The sequence below is a fragment of the Parus major genome, chromosome 6 (assembly GCF_001522545.3).
Source record: "Parus major isolate Abel chromosome 6, Parus_major1.1, whole genome shotgun sequence".
Taxonomy (NCBI): domain Eukaryota; kingdom Metazoa; phylum Chordata; class Aves; order Passeriformes; family Paridae; genus Parus; species Parus major.
In genome coordinates this window covers 17,135,392-17,154,307 of record NC_031775.1, presented here as the reverse complement: position 1 = coordinate 17,154,307, position 18,916 = coordinate 17,135,392, and the positions used below count along the sequence as shown (strand labels likewise).

The window sequence follows — 18,916 nt, the reverse complement described above, 5'->3', positions numbered from 1 at the left end:
TTCCTGACCCAGAGCAGTCTAATAGTCTACTGGTTTAGATACATTTATTTGATGTAAGAGTTGTTATTCCAAGGAATTATTTTTATATACCTCTTAAAATGCAGGTAAGAGCACTTGGCAGTGTTTCTTAGGAGTTTTGCTTGAACTCTTGTTGTTGGGTCATAGCTTCCCTGCAGTATAAATTTTTACTTTGCAAAACAGTTGATTAGACAGCAAAATTGTTCTTGCCTTACCATAAACATTAGGAGTTTTATCAGGGCATTTTATATTAAAAATTATATATAAAAAATGTTCTATATAAAAATTAAATAGTGATAAATGACAGGAATATAAAATAAACTCACTTGTAAAGTTAGTTTATAGAGCTACTTAAATCATGAATTATTTCTTGGGATTTTTTTTAAAACTTACGTAACATAGTTTAGGTATATTTCAGCACATCACTTAATTGAATTTATGAATACCTAGGCTTCTGTTTCCCGTTAGGATCACAAATAGTTCTCTCAGTCTGATGTGCAGCCAGCCAAGGTCAGCCCATCACAATGATAGATTCATCTGGTGTTTTATATAGTGATGTCATTAAGATAACACATGATTTGTGTCAGATGCTGTCATCCTTTAGGAAGATGTAGCAAGTGCAGATTTATAAATCCACGTGTTAAAGTAGCCACCACAAAGTCCCTTTGAGGGCTGACACCAGATCCTTGCTCAATAATGGAGCTGTCCCAGAGCTCCCTGAGCCCTGGGAGGGGTTCATAGTGAGCCACCAGCTTCTGTGTGCTCCACGTGCCTGAAGGAGGGTTTGCTGAGTGAACTGAATTATTTGTGGGTGAGAATAGCTGGATCCCAGGCCTGACCTAGGAAAACTGTGGAAATAAAGCACTATTTCTGAGGGCCTGAGGGAGAGGCAATGTGATGAAAAGTAGAAAAGATGCTGTGAAGTAAGGTATGAGTAAATCAACTGGGAAAAGAAGTTCTGTTACTTTGTGTGCTGAGAAGAATTGATAAGGAAGGGATGCCTAACTGAACAAAACATGCCAACAGCTTTCAGCAATAATGGTCTCCAAAAATAACATACTCCTTCTTTCCCTGCACCTTTTTTTTTTGTGTTTTCTTTCCTGTTTCCTCCATTTTTCTTTGTATTCTTTCAGGCTGCGAAGAGCAGTGGGTGTTCCTGTGGCCCCAGCTACTATTACGTATTATTATGTCTGCGTTGATTTTTGTTAGATTTTTCAATAATCTTTGCATATCCTAAGGCTGAATAACTGGAACTTTTATATAAGAAAAAGAAAATTGATTTTAAAACCCTGTAATTTTGCCTGAAACACTAGTGACGAAACAAGGCATGAAAGCCATTAAGAACATTTCAGGTGGGACCAACAGAGACAAGTTGTTAAGTATGTGCCAACTTATTGTTATTTATAATAGAATATACTTGATCTTGAAATTAATATTTGCAGTTCTGAAATAGAAGAAATAAGATTTTTTCTTTCAGTTTCTTTAAAATAATTTTAACTTGAAAATTTTAACATATACATTGTATAGAATATAAAGTATATGTCAATGAGTTTAAAGAATGAGTAGAAATGCTGCATTCACATAGAACCTCTGGTCTGATTTTTCAGCCTTCTAGTGTGCTCATCTGTATTTTACATGAAATTTTAGCAAAAAGTGTTTTAAAATTTCTGACATTTACCTGCAGGAAAGTGGAAATTTATAAAATGTGCTCTGAAAATAGTCAAAGAGGTGCTGCAGAGGGCCCACATTAACCCTCATTTCTGCAGGAGACAATTCTGAATGCCTTCTCATTAGCACACATGGTTGGTTTTTGAAAAACTAAAATTTGTCTGAGTTATTTCCAAAGACCCAGTTTATATAAGACAGGGCCTTCTGTGGAAGGATTCTCAGACCAGTCTTCCAGCAAGATTTAATTCCTCTGAGTTAAAACTGCTTATAGGTAATTCTTGCCTGTTATCCTTAAACTACTTACTGGCAGTTTGAATTGACAGGATTTCTGTGCAATTAATGTTGCCTCTAACACTGGCTGAATTAAGTGTTGAAATGCTCTCTACATTTGTTTCCCCCTCCTTTTCTGGAAAGGGTTTCCTTCTCTATATGATGTTGGAATGTGTCTGGGCACTGCCATATTCCCAGGTAAATGGGAAGAACAGCTTTGAGTGTGATGGCTCCTGGAGATGGGTGGAGATTGTTGCAGTGTTGCCTCGTCCATCTCCCATCTTGAGCTGAATAATTACTGCAGGTCTCTGGACTCAGTATCTATGGCAGTGTCTATGTTCTTTGTGATACTGTTAATTAAGATTTTTGCTTTTTTAATGAAATTCTATAGAAACAGTAAGCAGGAAGATGGAGTTGCTCCTTGACATTTTTTAATTGGCTCATCACCTTGGGTTTGAAGTGTTCTACTTCTTTATTATGAAACAGGACAATGAAATAAATGTAGAAAAGATTCCTATTTTCGTGATTTACACTGAGTAATAAACAATCTCAGTTTTGGCTCAAAAGTACTCCTAGATTAATCTGTGTGCCATTTGCAGGTACTTACTTTTCCTTTACACCTCAGGCTAGAATTCATTCCTCTTTTCTTTGGATATTTTAAGTCATGATAACTCAAATTGGAAATCAATAAAGAATCACTTGTGGTTTTCCAACCCAATCTTGATACAGTAACAGAAAAAGAATCAAATATTTCCTTAAAAAAAACCCCACTCAAAACTCTATGATATGATGGATATATATTTTAAGGTTCTTATATCTAACAAAACACATCATTATGCTGATACTTCTGATAATTCGGTATAAAAATGAAAATCTCCATATTTTATTATGAAAGATTAATTCAGATGCACTTTTGAAAATTCTGGATAATTTTCCAGTATTTCATGTTATTTTTGTACTACGATTCCAGAGATGGAAATTTGACTTTGGAATGTTCAATATACATTGCTGGAAATCTGTAACAGCCAAAGCAGCACAGTCTTAGGATGTGGAATAACAACTCCTTCAACTGGGGCTGAAACCTTTCTCAGTAGAAAGTGTGTTTTCCCCAATTTCTACGTGTCTGTTTTACATTTTATTTGGTCTCTGTGTTTTGTTTAAATTTTTTTTTTTAAAAAGGTTGATACCTTTCCCCCTACTTTTTCATTTTCTTTACAGTTTTCTCACAGGCTGGAATTAATCTCTGAACTCATTTCTTTTTCTTTTTTTTTTGTCTTTCTTCCCCCAGCAATTAGCCTTTTTTCAAGAGGAGTGGGGCACATGTCAAGAAATGTAACCCATGCTGAACTGCCTTCTAGGCATGAATACAGAGAGAAGTCCCAGTAGGTGTAGAATTTAAGGAAGCCTCTGGCTCTTTGCAGCTACCAAAGGTTTCTGTGTTCCTCGTGTCTCCCCACAGTTGTGGATGGACACAAGCTCTGCCATTGTAATCCGCATAATGCCAGATCTGTCACTGTACACCGAGGCCTCGCTGCCAGCAGGGAGGCATTTTCTGCTGGCACTGCAGAGCTGTGGACACTGAAACACACTTTATCTGCACTCTGCATTTCTTTCTGCTGACCTTTCAGTCTTGTTTTAGCCCCACACAGCTGATCCAAGGGACCCCTCCTTGGGTTCTGGGTGGCACAGCCCCTCTGTCTTCAGTCCCCGGGTTACGAGTGCCAAGCATCTGCTTCTGTGCCTAATGTGATCTTACCACATATGTCGGGGTTCATGGCATAAAAAAGAAAACATATAGGAACAGTTGCATATGTTTGGAATGCTGAATTTTTATTTCTTGAAAACATGCCAAAGTAGAAGAATCTGGAAAGCATAGGTGATTTTTCTTTATTTGAAAATGCATTTAATTTTTGAGCTATCAATAAAACTGCTGAAAGTAGAGGCAGGTGTCAAACATCCTTGCACCTATGTTCTGGTTGGTCAATGCTATATTTAGAACGAAACTGCATTAATTCATCTTTTAAAATGTCATTTTCTATCATATAATTTTATAAAAATGTATCAACAAATTTGTACTTCAAGTCTATCTTGGTTTACCAAGCTTCTTAGTCAATGTTTCTTACTTGACATGCTGCTCCTTCAGTTCAAATACCCTGAGTCTTACATTCTTGCTCTGTGACTATCACTGTGAAATGAAATAATATATAACATTCTATGGGATTCTTTGAGCAAACAAACTACCATAAAGCCTCTCTTTTTTGTTTCAGCTGCCATCATTAGGACTTTGTTTTACACTTTCAGTCATGTTCCTAAATAATGAATAACTGCCAAATTACCACAGCACATTTGATGTGAATGAGTCATCAGCTTTAAATTAAAAACCAAAGTGTGATGACCTTTCTGTTGTTCTGCATGTCATAATTGCCATCAAATGATGGCTCTGAAACCTCCGATCATTCATTAGCACCTTGAGCGGTCAGCAGTCTTTTTTTGTCTAGTCCTTAGGGTCTATTGTTTTAGGGAATCCAACCAGTAATGGCTTGGATTAAAAAGGGAAAATTAAAGGAAAGTGCATCATCAATATGCTAAGCAAACAAAAGACCTTTAGCCTCTGTGTCTGGACAGGCAGACCATTATTGGAAAATTATTGTCCATATTTGTGTGCATGTTTATTATCTGATGTTTCTAACTGAAAAGAGTTTTGTCTTTATCTCTTGGAATTTAATGGAGATATAACCATAACTTTTCTGATTCTGGAAAGTAGGTTACATATCCACTCCCATAATTTAAAAAAAAAATAAAAAATAAAGACAACAAATGAGCTCTGGAGTTCCATGGGAGCACCTTAGTTAATTTAGTTAATTTAGTTACTGATGATGGTACCTGTAATTAATATTACTTAACCTGCCTTTTTCACGAGATCTATTTGGTCAACAGTGCATTTACCAACAAGGGAGATGAAAATAAGTTTTGATTACATCTATGATGCCAAAGTACAGAAAGTTACTGGCTCCTGTACAGATGGGTACCTTTGAAATATCTTTTTTTTATTATTTTGCCAATATCAACTTAATTCTTGTTTCATGTATTTAGGAGTGCCAGCCCTGGCCATCGCTGTCATGATGGCAGAATCGGTGCTAACTTATTTTTCATCACTGGCTATGCCTCTTTCCTACTTCAGTGACCATAATCTTTTCTTCAAAGATCTCAAGTCTGCCTTCATTTCTTGGGCAAAGGTGGCATTTAGTTTAGCTGTAATATTTCACATGAGAAAGAAGTGGAAGATGTGATATTATTTTTTTATTTTTTGGGGGCAGTTGTTGTTTCATAGTAGTATGCAAAATGTGGAAAGTCAGTCGTATTTCATTGGTATTTGGCATCTGCACAACAACTGATTGCTCTTCTCGGAGATTTTTTGGAAAGTTTGCAGCACCCTAATGACAGCTTTCTAAACACAGATGTCCTCTTGGTACAACCTATAATTTTTTATGAAAGATGTATCGATGTCAGGAATTTGAACAAAGTGCTGGAATTAGTTGAATATTCTTATTATGAATATGTATTCAAAATATCTACACTACTTATATTGTAAGTTGGAGGAAGAATATGCAATGTCTGAAGGCAAAGATGTTGGTACAAAACATCAGAATATAGTTTAAGATAAATTGGTTCTTTTGTTAATGGACTGTCTATACTTCAGTGAACTTTTCCCCACTGTGTTCTATACTCTCTAAGTGCATACTATAACCTTGAAGCACCAAGAATCTCAGGAATACATTTAGATAGTCAGGGATTTGGCCATAGAAGATGTCTAATGGCTGAGTGGCCTGGAGTAGTTATTAAATGTTCTTGTGAAGTCCCATTAGTAGCCTGTTGCTCTTGTTTCATTTACCTCTCAGCTAAGCCATCAGGAGCTGAACACTTCAAACACAAATTCCCCCTCCTCAAGTCAGCTATTTTTCTTGAGCTTTCCCTTAAGTGTTTTCAGGAAGTAAAAGTCAGTTGAAAGCTTATAATGTGTGAGATGATAAACTTCAGCAGCTTGTGGTTCTTAGTAAAGGAAACCTCAATTGTATTTACCTGTGGGCCTATTATTTACAAATACCTACAAATAAGAAGACAGTGCTTAATGGTTATTGTATGTAATTTATTTAAGTTCAGACTTGCAGGTGAAAAGGAAAGTCTCCTCTGTAACCATTTGAGATTGCTTTTGACGATAACACAGTTCATTCTATATTGTTCTTCTACCTATTTAGGTCAAGTCAAGATTAGAGTACCATGCAGGAAGTTTATCTAGAAACTCTAATGATATTAGAGGAAATACAATTCAATAAATATTGTCCCATTTTGGTTTTGTGCAGCTCTGCAGCCTGGATTTAAGTGCTGATGTTTTTATGACTACAGCTAACTTCACGTAGCTTCCTTCAATCTGTACTTGTACATGGCACTTGGTTTTGATTTATTTTCAGGTCTATACTCCCACACCACTAATAACACGTCATTCAGATTCAGAAAAGATATTTTAAAGTTAGAATGCTGCATCAGAAATGATGGAAAACCATAACTGTTAATTAGAAAATGCTTTCTTTTTGGACTTCAGCTGGGTCATGCTGTGGTCATTCAATATTATGATGGTGGGGTTCCTTCCCTTCTCTCCTGCTTCTGGTTGATGATAAAATCCCTTGTCTGGTGTATGTGCATGTGTGTGGCCCAGCCTGGGCTGCTCTTTGGCTTGTCTTGGATCATGACCTTTTGCCAAGCCTCAGCAGTAGCTCTTGGGGGAAAAAATGTAAACATACAACCAAATTTACTCTGGTTTCTTTATTTAGCTCAGTACAAGTTAATTCTAATTGCTATAAGGCTTCAGTATGACAAACTTTTTCCTAAATCAGAAAATGGGAGAAGCTAATTTAATATTTTAATTACAGTAATTTAGTAAACAAATACAAGTGGGTGGGAAGCAAATGGGATCTCCTAATGCAGAAGTAAGAATTTTGAGTGTTTAAGAGTTGTGATAATTTTATTTGTTAATTTTAATCACATTAAAAGATGTGTGCAAGGATGACAAGGAAGAAAACACTTATTTTGTTAGGCCAGAATTATATGAAAACATTATGCAATAATACTGATTACTAAGAAAGTGCCAGAATTGTGGGCAGTGTAATCACCTACAATTTTCTGAGAATATCCTTACTAAAATGACTTACCTAATTTAAGTGTAATTTCCAAAATAAGGAGACCAGACGTCTTGTTTGTGACAGTGTGATGGACACTTTTCCATGTAATGGTCTACCTTCTACTAACATTAAATGACTTTTTTTCTTCCTGTAGGTGATAGTTGAGGATTATGCTGGTTTTTCCTATGTGGTTACAAGTTATGGGGAAACAGGGCAGAGTTTCCATAAACTAGAACACAGAAGATTTCAGTAAATGGAAAGCCTTTTGTTTGTTTGGTTATTTTGACTGTCATTAAAACTCACCTGTCAACAGTTTGCCACTTACCCTGACTATTTTATATTTGTTCTGAGCTGTTCCCACTGTTGGCTACAAGAGCTGATCACTTTGCCTGATTGCAACTTGCAGAACGTTTAGATGAGTTGTCAGTTGACACAGAATGTGTGTAATTGATGTAAAGATTAATTATTGAAACTGTCAGTTTCCCCTGCCTAAAATGCACATATTTGCATATGAACTATGCCTCTTAAGTTGTTTACAGATGTGTCCCAGTGTAAAGCTTGAGATAAGTTTTTGCTTTGTCTTGTAAGAATACAGCTGTCACATGATGAAAACATATTCTTCCGGTCTTTTTAATATGGATTGACTTCTGCAAGTTAAAGAACTTCTTTGACCTGAGTAGTTACATATTTACCATACTGTACAAGCAAAAGGAATAGACACAAATGTTTAGTATTGAATATTTGAATGTTAAAAAAAATGAGGCTTTCACTCACCCACAGAGCCAAAACCCTAAATCATCAAAGGAATAAACACTCATGTAGGTTAACTTTTGCCAAACAAAAGATTTGTCCTTGCAAGTTGACTCTGGAGAAGAGGGTGCAGAACTTTTGTTTAAACAGTTTTATTTATGATAAGGTGTGGAAAACTCAGGGTTAAAGATACAGTCAGAACTTCTTGGGCAAATAAAGACAAAGAAAGATAAATTTAGTAGCTGCTACTGATACCAGGGAACTAAGATGAAAATGTTTGACCACAAAATATTAAAAAAACCCAAAAGTTTCTTCCAATTTTTAAAGACTTGTTAAAGACTTAGTGTTGCTGCTGAAAGCTGAACTTGACTGTTAAAGAGTCTGATTCAGATCTTAGGCACAAATCACTCATTGACATCACTGCTATAATGATATGGGTGTGAGACAAAAATTTTTGAAACTGTACTCAAGAGATCTGCAAAAGCGACTAGAAAAGTGCACAAATACTTATTTGTGATTTTGACTTTGAAAATAAAATATATCCTTCTGTGAAATAAACATTTGGGATGAAGTCTTACCCTATTCAGGCCAATCACAGGTAGTGGACTCAAGCTTTCAGCTAGTGTGCATTTTATCTGCAGTAAAATAAAAAGTCATAAGTAAGATTATTCCTGTGGCTGTTGATCCATCCATGCTTTGGCAGAGTCAAGCAGTGTATGTGCTGTAATTTCTGGAAGTGGCCAGCCTGAGAAACAGCACTGAAATTAGTGAGCACCAGTTGCTCCCTATGAATTGCAAATTGTCCAAAGATGAACGCTGCATACAAGAATTTACAGCATTTGTCTCCCAGGCCTGCTCATCCAGTTGCACTGAAGGCAGTTCCTCAGGGTTCACATCACAAAAGTCTTTGAGACAGTTCAGTAGTAAATCTCTGTGGGGACTGAGCTGAGAGCAGTGTCATGGCCCCAAGCTCTGTGTCAAGAGCAGACGAGATTACTAATGCCAGTGAAATATTCTTTATCTGTAAAACAGCCAATCCTCTGGATTGTCAGCAAGTGCAAAATGAAACACTGATCTGCCAAATATGAGAAACTGCCTGTATTTCAGAACAGAAACCTGACCTGTTTGTTTGTCTCACATGTCAACTGCTTTGCCTACATTAGGTGGAAATGAGAAATTTATTAAGCGTAAAGTGCACAGCACAATATATAACCAAGCTAAAAGGCTCTTGCTTTGCTGACTAATTATTTCATTCACTCTTTGATTAAAACATTTTTTCCTGGGGCGAGAATGGCTGGTAAGCTTGTTTTGAAAAGTATAAATAGAAAAAGAATTAAAACAAGAAGGTTTATTAAAAAAAAAATCTATTCTTAACCATCTTACTTGGAAAAATATGTTTTTGTAAGCTGCTGGTGATGTACTGTTTTTGATGTTATTATTTAAAAGAAATTCTTAGTTTTAGCTAAGATAAAGGTTAGAGTAGCATTGCATTTCACACTCCTCATATATAATATGGTAAAGTAGGTAAAATGATAATTAACTGTTCCTCTTATTATGTCTCTCTAGAGATCTGAAGAATAATTTGATCAGCACAATTGAGCCAGGGGCCTTCTATGGGCTTTCAGAACTGAAGCGCCTGTAAGTATTAATTCCATTTGAATTATTTTGAAAATTGTGTTTGTATTGACATTTCTATCTTTGGGCAATTCAAATATGCCACCAAACAATAATCAAATAAGGGCACTGTCTGTAAAGTAGAAAATTACACACTCTGCTTTTTATATTTACCATGCCTTTTTCTTCTTCTTTCCCTTCTTTCTTCCATTTCCTTTTCGCTTTTACCTTTTCCCATTTAAAATCATCAGTTTACTCTCCAGTAAGTGTCTTATCAGGTACACCTACAAAGGTAAAAACATGCCTAATTAATGACTAAGCAGGTGATAGACCACTATAGACATTAATCAGAAATCAGATGTGTTTGAACAATGGTTTGTGCTACACTAATTTATTTTGGTTGGTTGTTGGTTTTTTTTCACTTTAATCATAAATCAGCCCTATAAGATATATTATTAGAAAGGAAGTTCTGTCATACCATAGAATTTGGCTACCATTTTCCATACCATCGACCTTGACTTTGCTTGATATTTTTTATTTTCATCATGGTTTTCTAAGGAAACAAGACCTTACACAGTGTATTCCCTGCCCATCATTCTTGCAATTCTGTCTTGGAAAACGTTCTCATAGTACTTTCAGAACCACTGGCTGATTTTTAAACTACATTTCAGAGGGTAAAAATACCTAAGTTACTAGGATTGTAAGGCTGGGCATTTTTCTTTTAATTAACAAGGACTACAGGCCCTCCTTAGTTGTACTCAGCCTAAGGAAAAGTGAGATGAACCCTTTTTTAATTATAATTTTCCAAGTGACAGCTTCCAAATGTCCATGCACTGGCTAACTAGGCCATCAGCACATTCCTAGCCATCACGTATGCTGTCTTATGAGAAAACCTACGAGAAAACAGGGATTATTTTAGTGGGACGGGAAGATTTAGATGAGAAGGAGAAGGAATGCAAATCTACAGAAGAAGAAGAAGAATTTTATGAATCCTCTGCTTTTCTGCTGTGTGGTAGTCTCAAACTGCTGTGTGCTGGGAGCACTGCACAAGGTTTCTCACTCTGATCATACTGTAGCTGTTTTCTAACACCAGCTCTCAGTTTTAGTGTGTTTGGGTAGAGAGCCAGCTAAATAATAATGATGAAGTCAGAGTAGCATGTACGTTTTTAATACAAATAAGAGCTTTAGGTTTGAAGCTTTCTTGCTGGCTCTGTGTACAGGGATAACAGTAGAATGCAATAATAAAAATGAGCGCTAATTGCTGCTTTGGCCGCGCACTCTAATAACACAACCCTGACCTCTTGTGGGAAAACCAGGAAACCTGTGCAAGTTGTGGGCTGCACATCCACAGACAGCACAGGTGGAGCCTTTAGGTCAGCCAGGAGAAAAGGATCAAAGGGAGAACTCATCAGGCATTGGGAAAGAGAGAAGGAAAGACTCCTCAGCACCGTAGAGTTGGTAACGTTGAATTTTGTCATGCCCAATCTCAAAAAACCCCATTGCTGATATGAACAAGTAACACTGGGAGCAATCTAGAGACAGAGAATTGTTTAATTGCTGCACTGCCACATTTGATACAAATCTGTGTAGTTCCATGGTAAATAAGAAAATATCTCCCTTCCTTCAGTGTACAACTGTTGGGAAAGAGACAGAAGAGCAAAAGGGATAAATAGTGTAAATTCCTGTTGAATACTCAAGACAGTAATTACTTTAAGATTATGCATTCACATCTTTTTTTTTTTCCCTGTATAAAATACAAGTGATGTAAAAACCAGAAAAACAGAAGCTGATGTAATGTGGGCAACTGCCCACATTAGAGAAATGGCAATGGCAGGTCAGACAGACAAGCCACAGGCTGTCAGAATGTTCTCTGTGAATGATTTGGAGAACTGTTATAATTTGTATTTGAATGACAAATGGAATTATTTCCAGGGTTTGCTCAAAAAGGTACACAAAACATTAATGGAAATTTAAAATTTATGAATCACTAATATTATGGCATTTGATTATTCAACACAGAAGAGTTCTTTTCTCTAACATTGACTTCGTAAGTCAGCAGTAGGAAGTTAAATGTTTTACTCCTGAAAAGGAGCACCAGCTTTGTACATTATGAACTGAATTGTGTTTAATGTAACAGGTATTTGTCTGGAGAAAAGTGTAGCAAGTTGCCTTTTCTTTTTACTTTTTTTAAGAAAATACATTTTAAAATGCAGAAATCTTGGCCTATATACCTTCATATGAAAATAACACTTACTGAAGTAAACTTTGAGAAAATAGTGTTTATTCTTTCATTTTGGTAAAAATAAGATTTTAGTGTGTGCCACTCTTAGAGAAGTATGCACTCATTGATTAGTATAGACAAAATCTGGTTTTGCAACCCAGATCATGCCCCACACCGGGATGCAATTCTTCCATATATGTTCAAACTTTGCCTAGACAAAAGTAAAGCATTACCCAGCCAAGAATTCTGGGTAGGTTCCTTTTATGTCTTCTAATAGAAAGATATACAGATGCACATATATATAATATATATGTCTTAAACTTGCATTTTTAGATTTTCTATGTAGCTTTTATTAGGAGAACATAAAGAATAATGCTAAAATGAAATTATTGCACTATATTGTATCCTCAGTATTATCTCAGCTTTCTACATAATATCCTTGACAAGCATTTAAGAAATATTTTCATTCTAATGTGATTTTTCATCATAAACTTGCACAATATATTCTTTGTCTGCTAGAAGACGACTTCATAGTGAATTCTAAAGAGATTGCCTTCATTTGCCAGCTAATTGGATGTGTTCCCATGAAAGCAGTAACTGGATTTGTCAAACTGCAACCTTTAGTCTTCCATTTGATTACTTTAGTGTTCTCATGTATCAGTAGAAAAATATGGAATCTGCATAATGTAGAAAAGGAATCAGAAAAACACCTCTAATTCTAAAACAAAAAATACATTCAGATCAATTTTAACATTTTTCTTGGCTGCACGATCACTTCAAATCCTTATGTAATTGCAGTAATTTTTAAAAAAATGTACTTGGTGAGAAGGAAAATTTGTGTCAAGGTTGAAAGCCAAATACATAAAAATCAAACTCCAATTCAGAATCTACCAAGGGGCATAATTCATGTTTTTATCACAATATCACAATATAATTACTTATACCTGTATAATTACTTATACCTGTCGTCATCGTCTTCCCGTAAGCATCCTGTACGGTCTGTTGCATTTCTGGCTTATACAGAAAACATTTCTTCCCTTTCTGCAGGCAGAAGTTCTGGAATTCAATGCCTTTTACTGTTTGTGCTCTCAGAAAGCCACAGTGTTGCTCTTAAAAGAGCTTGCCAAGTGCTTATCAAAACTGACCTCACTAGCTCAAAAATTAATTGCCTTCTGGTTTCTCTGATTTCAGCAAGAAAGGCTGCTGTTAATGAGATGAAACATGAGTAAACAGTAAAAAACAAAGTCAATTTTGGCTGAATACTGCATGGAACAAAATGCATAGTATTCTTCCTAAGTAAAAAATGCAGGTGCTAACAACTCAGTTCAAGAAAATTCTGTGTATTTGTAATATTATTCTGCTTTTATTTGCTGCATATATCTATAAAATCCCATTTTAATGCAATTATAAGTCACAATATGATTTGTTGAATATTGCTCAATAATGTTAATATAAAAGTTATTTAATCTATTTAGTTCAGTTATGTTACATTATGGGAAAAGGTTTTATTTCTCATTTGTCTCTAACTCTTTAAGTATTAAAAATACAGATGCTTTGTGTGATTACATACTTGTGTGTATAAATCAGACAGACTCAGTGTTTCATGGGACTTTTGTTTGTTTCAGGGATCTCTCAAATAACAGAATTGGTTGCCTAACACCAGAAATGTTTGTCGGGCTTAACAATCTTCACAAACTGTGAGTATAATACCAGTTTTGTTTTAAACAGAAGAAATATAAACTGTCACATGACTGACATGAGTATAGCTGGCAAGAAAATGACATAAGAAAGTTGAAGGTTTTGTACTAAAAGGCCCCTCCCCTGAGCCTTTGATTGTGATGAGTTGATATTTTAAATATGTTTTCTTTATTTCAGTTGTAATATCTATCAGAACTGCAAAGAATTAAATATCATTTCCACATGAAAAAGAGGCTAAACATGAAACTTCTGTTTGCATGTCTTAAAAATATTTAAAGTAAGTTGGCTGTGAATTTCCTGGCTGGAAAAGAGACAATTCATAGGAAGAATCCTGGTTTAAAGTGACATTTGGCTGGGCCCAGGAGGGCTCTGTATCTTCATTCAGACCTGTCTTCATTCCTGAATGAGAAATAAATTCCTATACTGCTTCACAGTGTGTGACAAATCTCAAAAAAAGAGAGATTTTGCCCTCTCCAGCCAGTTTATGGCATTTCCTTGGATGAACAGAGAAGTCTTTCTGGAAAGATATGCCATGAGGTCAAGGTAACACCAGGTAAAAGGCTGAAACCTGGCACATTTACAGATCCCATTAATGAGAGTAACTATGCCAAGCCTTCTCTGATGAAAACAAAGGAGAACAGATGATGGGAAGAGCCTTGATATGTGATGAACAGGTGCAAACCACCCCTCTTTTAACTGCTCTCAGATGATGTGCCAAATTAGGCAAGCCCAACTCACTTATTGAGGGTTTCTGTGTCTGCTTTTGCTGTGCACAGTGAATATGACTGTGACTATAAAGCCAGATTACCTTGGAAGGTAAGTTTAATTCAAATGGTGAAGTCACATTATTAAATGGAATGTGTTTCTAGATGCTAGGAATAGACTCAATAGAAACTGTTCTATTGTCCATGCTCTCTCAGAAAGATCTGAAATTTCCATTCACAAATCTGTAAGACCCCATCTTAAAAGTGAAGTTCAGTACAGAACATCAGTCTCTTGGTGGCAAAGAACAGAAATTGATTCCCAGAGAGTGCAGTAGGTCTGTGACAGTGTTTGGCTGTACTGTCCCTTTTCTCTGAAGCCCAGGAAAGAATGTGGCCATGTATTTCTACACCTTTCACTGATGCCAGAGATGCTGGGAGAAGGCACAGTGTGCAGGCTGACTGCCTGTGGTTGCTGGGCTGATCAAACCACACCATTACAGTCTCTTTTTGTACAGATTTGCTATAAACCTACTATTTCTGGTAGCACAAGTATCTGTCCCAGCACTGTAAATTTTTTTATGAGCTGTAAGGACCAGAGAAAGACTCACCAGTCTCATCATTTACTTACCAGTAATGACTACACAGTCATTAACATCATATTTTCTTGCATCCAGTCTTTTTATGGGTCTAACTTTCATTTTGAAATGGCTGTATATCCAGAGCTTGCTGTATTGTTTTCCTTCTGAGGCCCCAGTTTATAGCAGAAATTTGAATAAGACATTTCTTAGATGTAGTCCCAAGTCTAATAACAGTTTTCACTTTGAGTAATGTTATTTACAAGTCCTTTCATCTTTAAGAAGGTTCATCTCTTCTTGCTCTCTTAACGTTGACCAAACCTTGGTTTTGTTATTAGCAGATTTCACATTCATATTCCCTTAATGCTGTGATGCAGAGTCATTGTTGAAAGCTCTAAGTGCAATCACTCAGAAGATCATTTCTGCAGAGCATCAGTAATGTCTTACTCCTCTCCCTTCCATCTTGTCCATTATCTTACCTTGTTTTACAGTAAATGCACTTAACACCAGGTTCTTAACGCTTTTGTGGATATGATGTCCATGCATCAATGAAAAAATTATGATTCTGGTTACTGGAGACCTCTTAGTCTGGCCTCCTTGTATTTTATAAGCATTTTGAAAAAAAGAGAAATGGGAAAAAATGTTGGCAACTCAGAAATTGGTAAAAAAATCAATCTGTGGCTACACATGGTATATCATGTATTCATATAAAGAGATCTTTGATTTTCCAGACAAGATGCATTATTTCTTGGTTTTCATATGCATCTAGCATGAAGTTATATAAAGAGGAGATGATTATTAAGATTTATCCCAGTGTTTTCATGTAAGTGGAATTAGCTTTGCAAGCCCCCATTTGCTGGGGTGTTCTTTCAGTTTTAACTAGTTCTTCAGGTCAGTAGTCATTCTTGGGTGGTCTTGGGAAATATGCTTTCCAGCACTTAGTGTGAGCTTCTCCCATAAATACATATAATCCAAATGACCAACCTGACTGTACAGAAGAGAAAATCGTAGTAATGTGATGTATTTAGGCTGTATATAATACCTACTCTTTATTAATCTCTTACTTCAATAATACTACTCTATTATAACTATCTTTTGCACCATGTCTTAGCATACTTTCCACATTTTAACTTAAATTCTTCATGTCACTTTGCTAAGCTTTTCCTGTTATCTTCTCTCTAGTTCTTTGATCTTTTAAAAATTTGAATTATTTTTTTTTCAAGATTTAACATTTGGTTGTTCATCCATTTAGTCTATCTTCCATTTTTCTTATTTGGGTTTTAAATGGCCTTTCTACCACTGACCTGATAAATGGGTCCATCCTGCATTGTAGTCCATGCAGCATAGTTCTTTATTAATTGCTTTATTTGTTTTATTAGTAGTAGTATTTCAAAATCTGTCCTTTGGAAATCAGAGGCTTAGAAATAATTTAGTCTACCTTATTCTTTCATCAGAAGTGAATCAGTTCACGATGGCTATGTCAAAAGCTACAGCTGCCTTGCAGGGATTGTCCTTCTTACCAAACCAAAGTCAAGAGTACCATCACTCGTGTTGGCTCACTGATTCTTTTGTGAAGAAATACAGCCACAGTCCCAATCAAGAGGAACAGTCCCCTGCCATTCAGAGTACCACATGTTCCTTGATCTCAGAAATCCTGTATAATGATGTATAATGCTGATGGTAATTGTTTGAACTGGGACCTCAGTTTACCTGTGGTGCAAGAAGTGGTCATTGTTAGTGGGCTGTGAGCTGATGCTGCCTGGTACTTTCCTAACACCCTGTAGCTTTGTTTCCCTTGGAAGCTTATGAAGAACCATACTTTTTAAACGTGTTTGAAAGACAATAGGTCACCTTTCTGTTGCTAGTGATACCTCTGAATTGTGTTTACTTGCCATTTGAGGGGTATGAGAAAGCTGTTCTCTGGAAAGGTTATGGAGAAGCATTTACTCAGTGCAGCATCAGTGTTTGTAACAAAGAAAAGATGACAAGTTCTTAAACGTGGAGCTGGGTTCATAGCCATTCAGTGAAGGAGGGATATGAAGGAGAGCTGATTTGGGTAGTTGTTGATTTGGTAATTAGAGTGCTCCTGTGTTATGTTAGCAGAGATGAAGTACAGAAGCATCTTTGCAGGCTGTTAACAAAACCAGTAGGGAGAGCCGTGAGTCCACTGGAAAGAGCAAAGGACATAAATCTGTTCATGTGCCTTCTGTGAAGTGCAAATATGGGGCTGACTTGTACTGTTTACAAGCACAAATGCCGGGTGAAACAAAAGAACACAGTGTGTTTCACTCAATCTTGTAAATCTAATTCAATTTGAAAAAAAGGTGGAGTTAGAGCTGAAAAATCAGCTCTAGGCCCAAACTACCACAGTGTGGTTTAGCCCAACGAAGTGATGCATAAATCTAAACTGAGAACATTAAAGGTATGTTTAAACTTCACTAAAAGGATGAGGATTGCCTGGGCTTTCAGGGATAACGCAGACACTCTTCAGAGGGCTTGGTGGTTTTGTGCAGTCTAGTTTAGAACAGGACAACCTACAGAACTCTTGATTAAAGAAAAAATGAATTAGTCGTATCGTATCTTGTATTGTTGTTTTTTTTAAACACGCAGACACATATAAACCACAAGAAATGGTCAGCTTCTTGATAATGTAGAGAAGACTTTTACTCCATTGCAATCAGAATGTGTATGTCAGGGAACAGAAACAATTTGAAGTTGCTAATGAAACCTAAAATTTTATACAGGCCCTCAAAAAGCAGCCAGTGACTTCTGATTATGTTCCTTGAGATTTATCTGATTTTTCACCCTCTTGGATTTGATGTTTTTTACTCTGTAAAATGACTTCAGAATGCTTTCACATCATATGACAGATGCAGCAGGCAGTGCCTCCATGTGAGAGTAGGTTCATTACATCTTCTAAGATACCAGTTTACCTCTTTTGGCTAATATATTCCCTTTTGGCTGTGTTTATGCTGTATTCTGTGAGGTGCATGTATTCTAAGTAGGAGTGACATAATCGAATGCAACATGTCTTCCAAACCTCCTTTGGACCCAATGTTTCAGTGTTTTGTTCCAGAATTATGTATGCAAATATATTTCTGCTAGGTAATGGAGCTGCTATCTACATTAATTCTGTTTATATTTAATCTAAGTATTAAGAGCTGTGGAATACTGGGATGATGCCACTGTGCTGATATACCAGACTTCATTTATTTAGTCCCTCATCATTTATCTTTTCAAAATGTTGCAGCCTGAAATCTGTTTCAACAAGTAGCTACTGCTGGATCTTTCCTTTGGAGGTTCAAACCCAAACTTTATCATTGCATCCAGTTGTTTGATTAAACTATATCTGATTTACTCTTCATCCTGCCTCTCAATCAACAGCAGCAGTCAGCTTTGTGATAATATTACACTACAAATTCTTGTGTGACTTTCTTGATGTCATTGCACCAACTAATCACTTTGTATGGTGCCAGAAATTAAATAAAACCACTAACACAGTTAATCAAACAGCCCCTATTTCAGCAAATAAGGAAATACACAACGTAACCTGCCCTCTCTGTATTTCTGTTGTCATTCTTTTATACCTTCTGTCCCACTTTTTTTTTTCTTTTTTTTTTCACAGATCAATCTGTTACTGTTGCATTCAACTTTCACTTTTTAATGCTTCTCTTAAGAGGGAAGCATTCTTCATATTCATATACTTCTGCTTCTATCTAAATTCTGCCTCAAATGGTACTTTGATACATGTAACTATTTTTGACTGTTTTGTGGAATTTCTCACTTATAATAAAACTTTTGGCAAAAGTTTTTTTAATTTCTGTAAAAGCACAAGTATTGGTATGTGAAAAAACAAGTGTAGACTTTCCAAGACTGAAATGTTTCACCTCTGATAAAACTGAAAGCACATCTTTCTATTAATGGAGTGAGTTCATGGCATAGTAAGTGCTATAAGCTTTGGTGCATTAATTTGTTGTGTTTAGAATGTTTGCAAACTAGGTGTTACAGACATTTTTACAACAAATGCCCCTTTAAATCAAGCTAGAGTGGGGTTTTAGGGTATCTGAAATAGAGGAATTTTACAACACTGTACATTTGCAGTATTTTAATACACAATGTAAATTGTGTGCACTAAAGAACCAGGTATTTACAGAGTGCTGCATCAGCTCAGAAATTCAAGAGTTATTTGGGTGATTTGAGAAGATTTCTGACATTCTGTTA

General features: G+C 36.1%; 1 protein-coding gene across 1 annotated transcript in view; it reads left to right on the top strand.

Annotated features, from left to right (window-relative positions):
- Positions 1-18,916, top strand: part of ADGRA1 (adhesion G protein-coupled receptor A1) — a 258,887-nt gene that overhangs the window by 86,508 nt on the left and 153,463 nt on the right. Inside the window, exons 3-4 of the mRNA XM_015633408.3 lie at positions 9,450-9,521; positions 13,344-13,415. Of these exons, the coding sequence (XP_015488894.1) occupies positions 9,450-9,521; positions 13,344-13,415 (144 nt within the window). The remainder of the gene's footprint in view (positions 1-9,449; positions 9,522-13,343; positions 13,416-18,916) is intronic.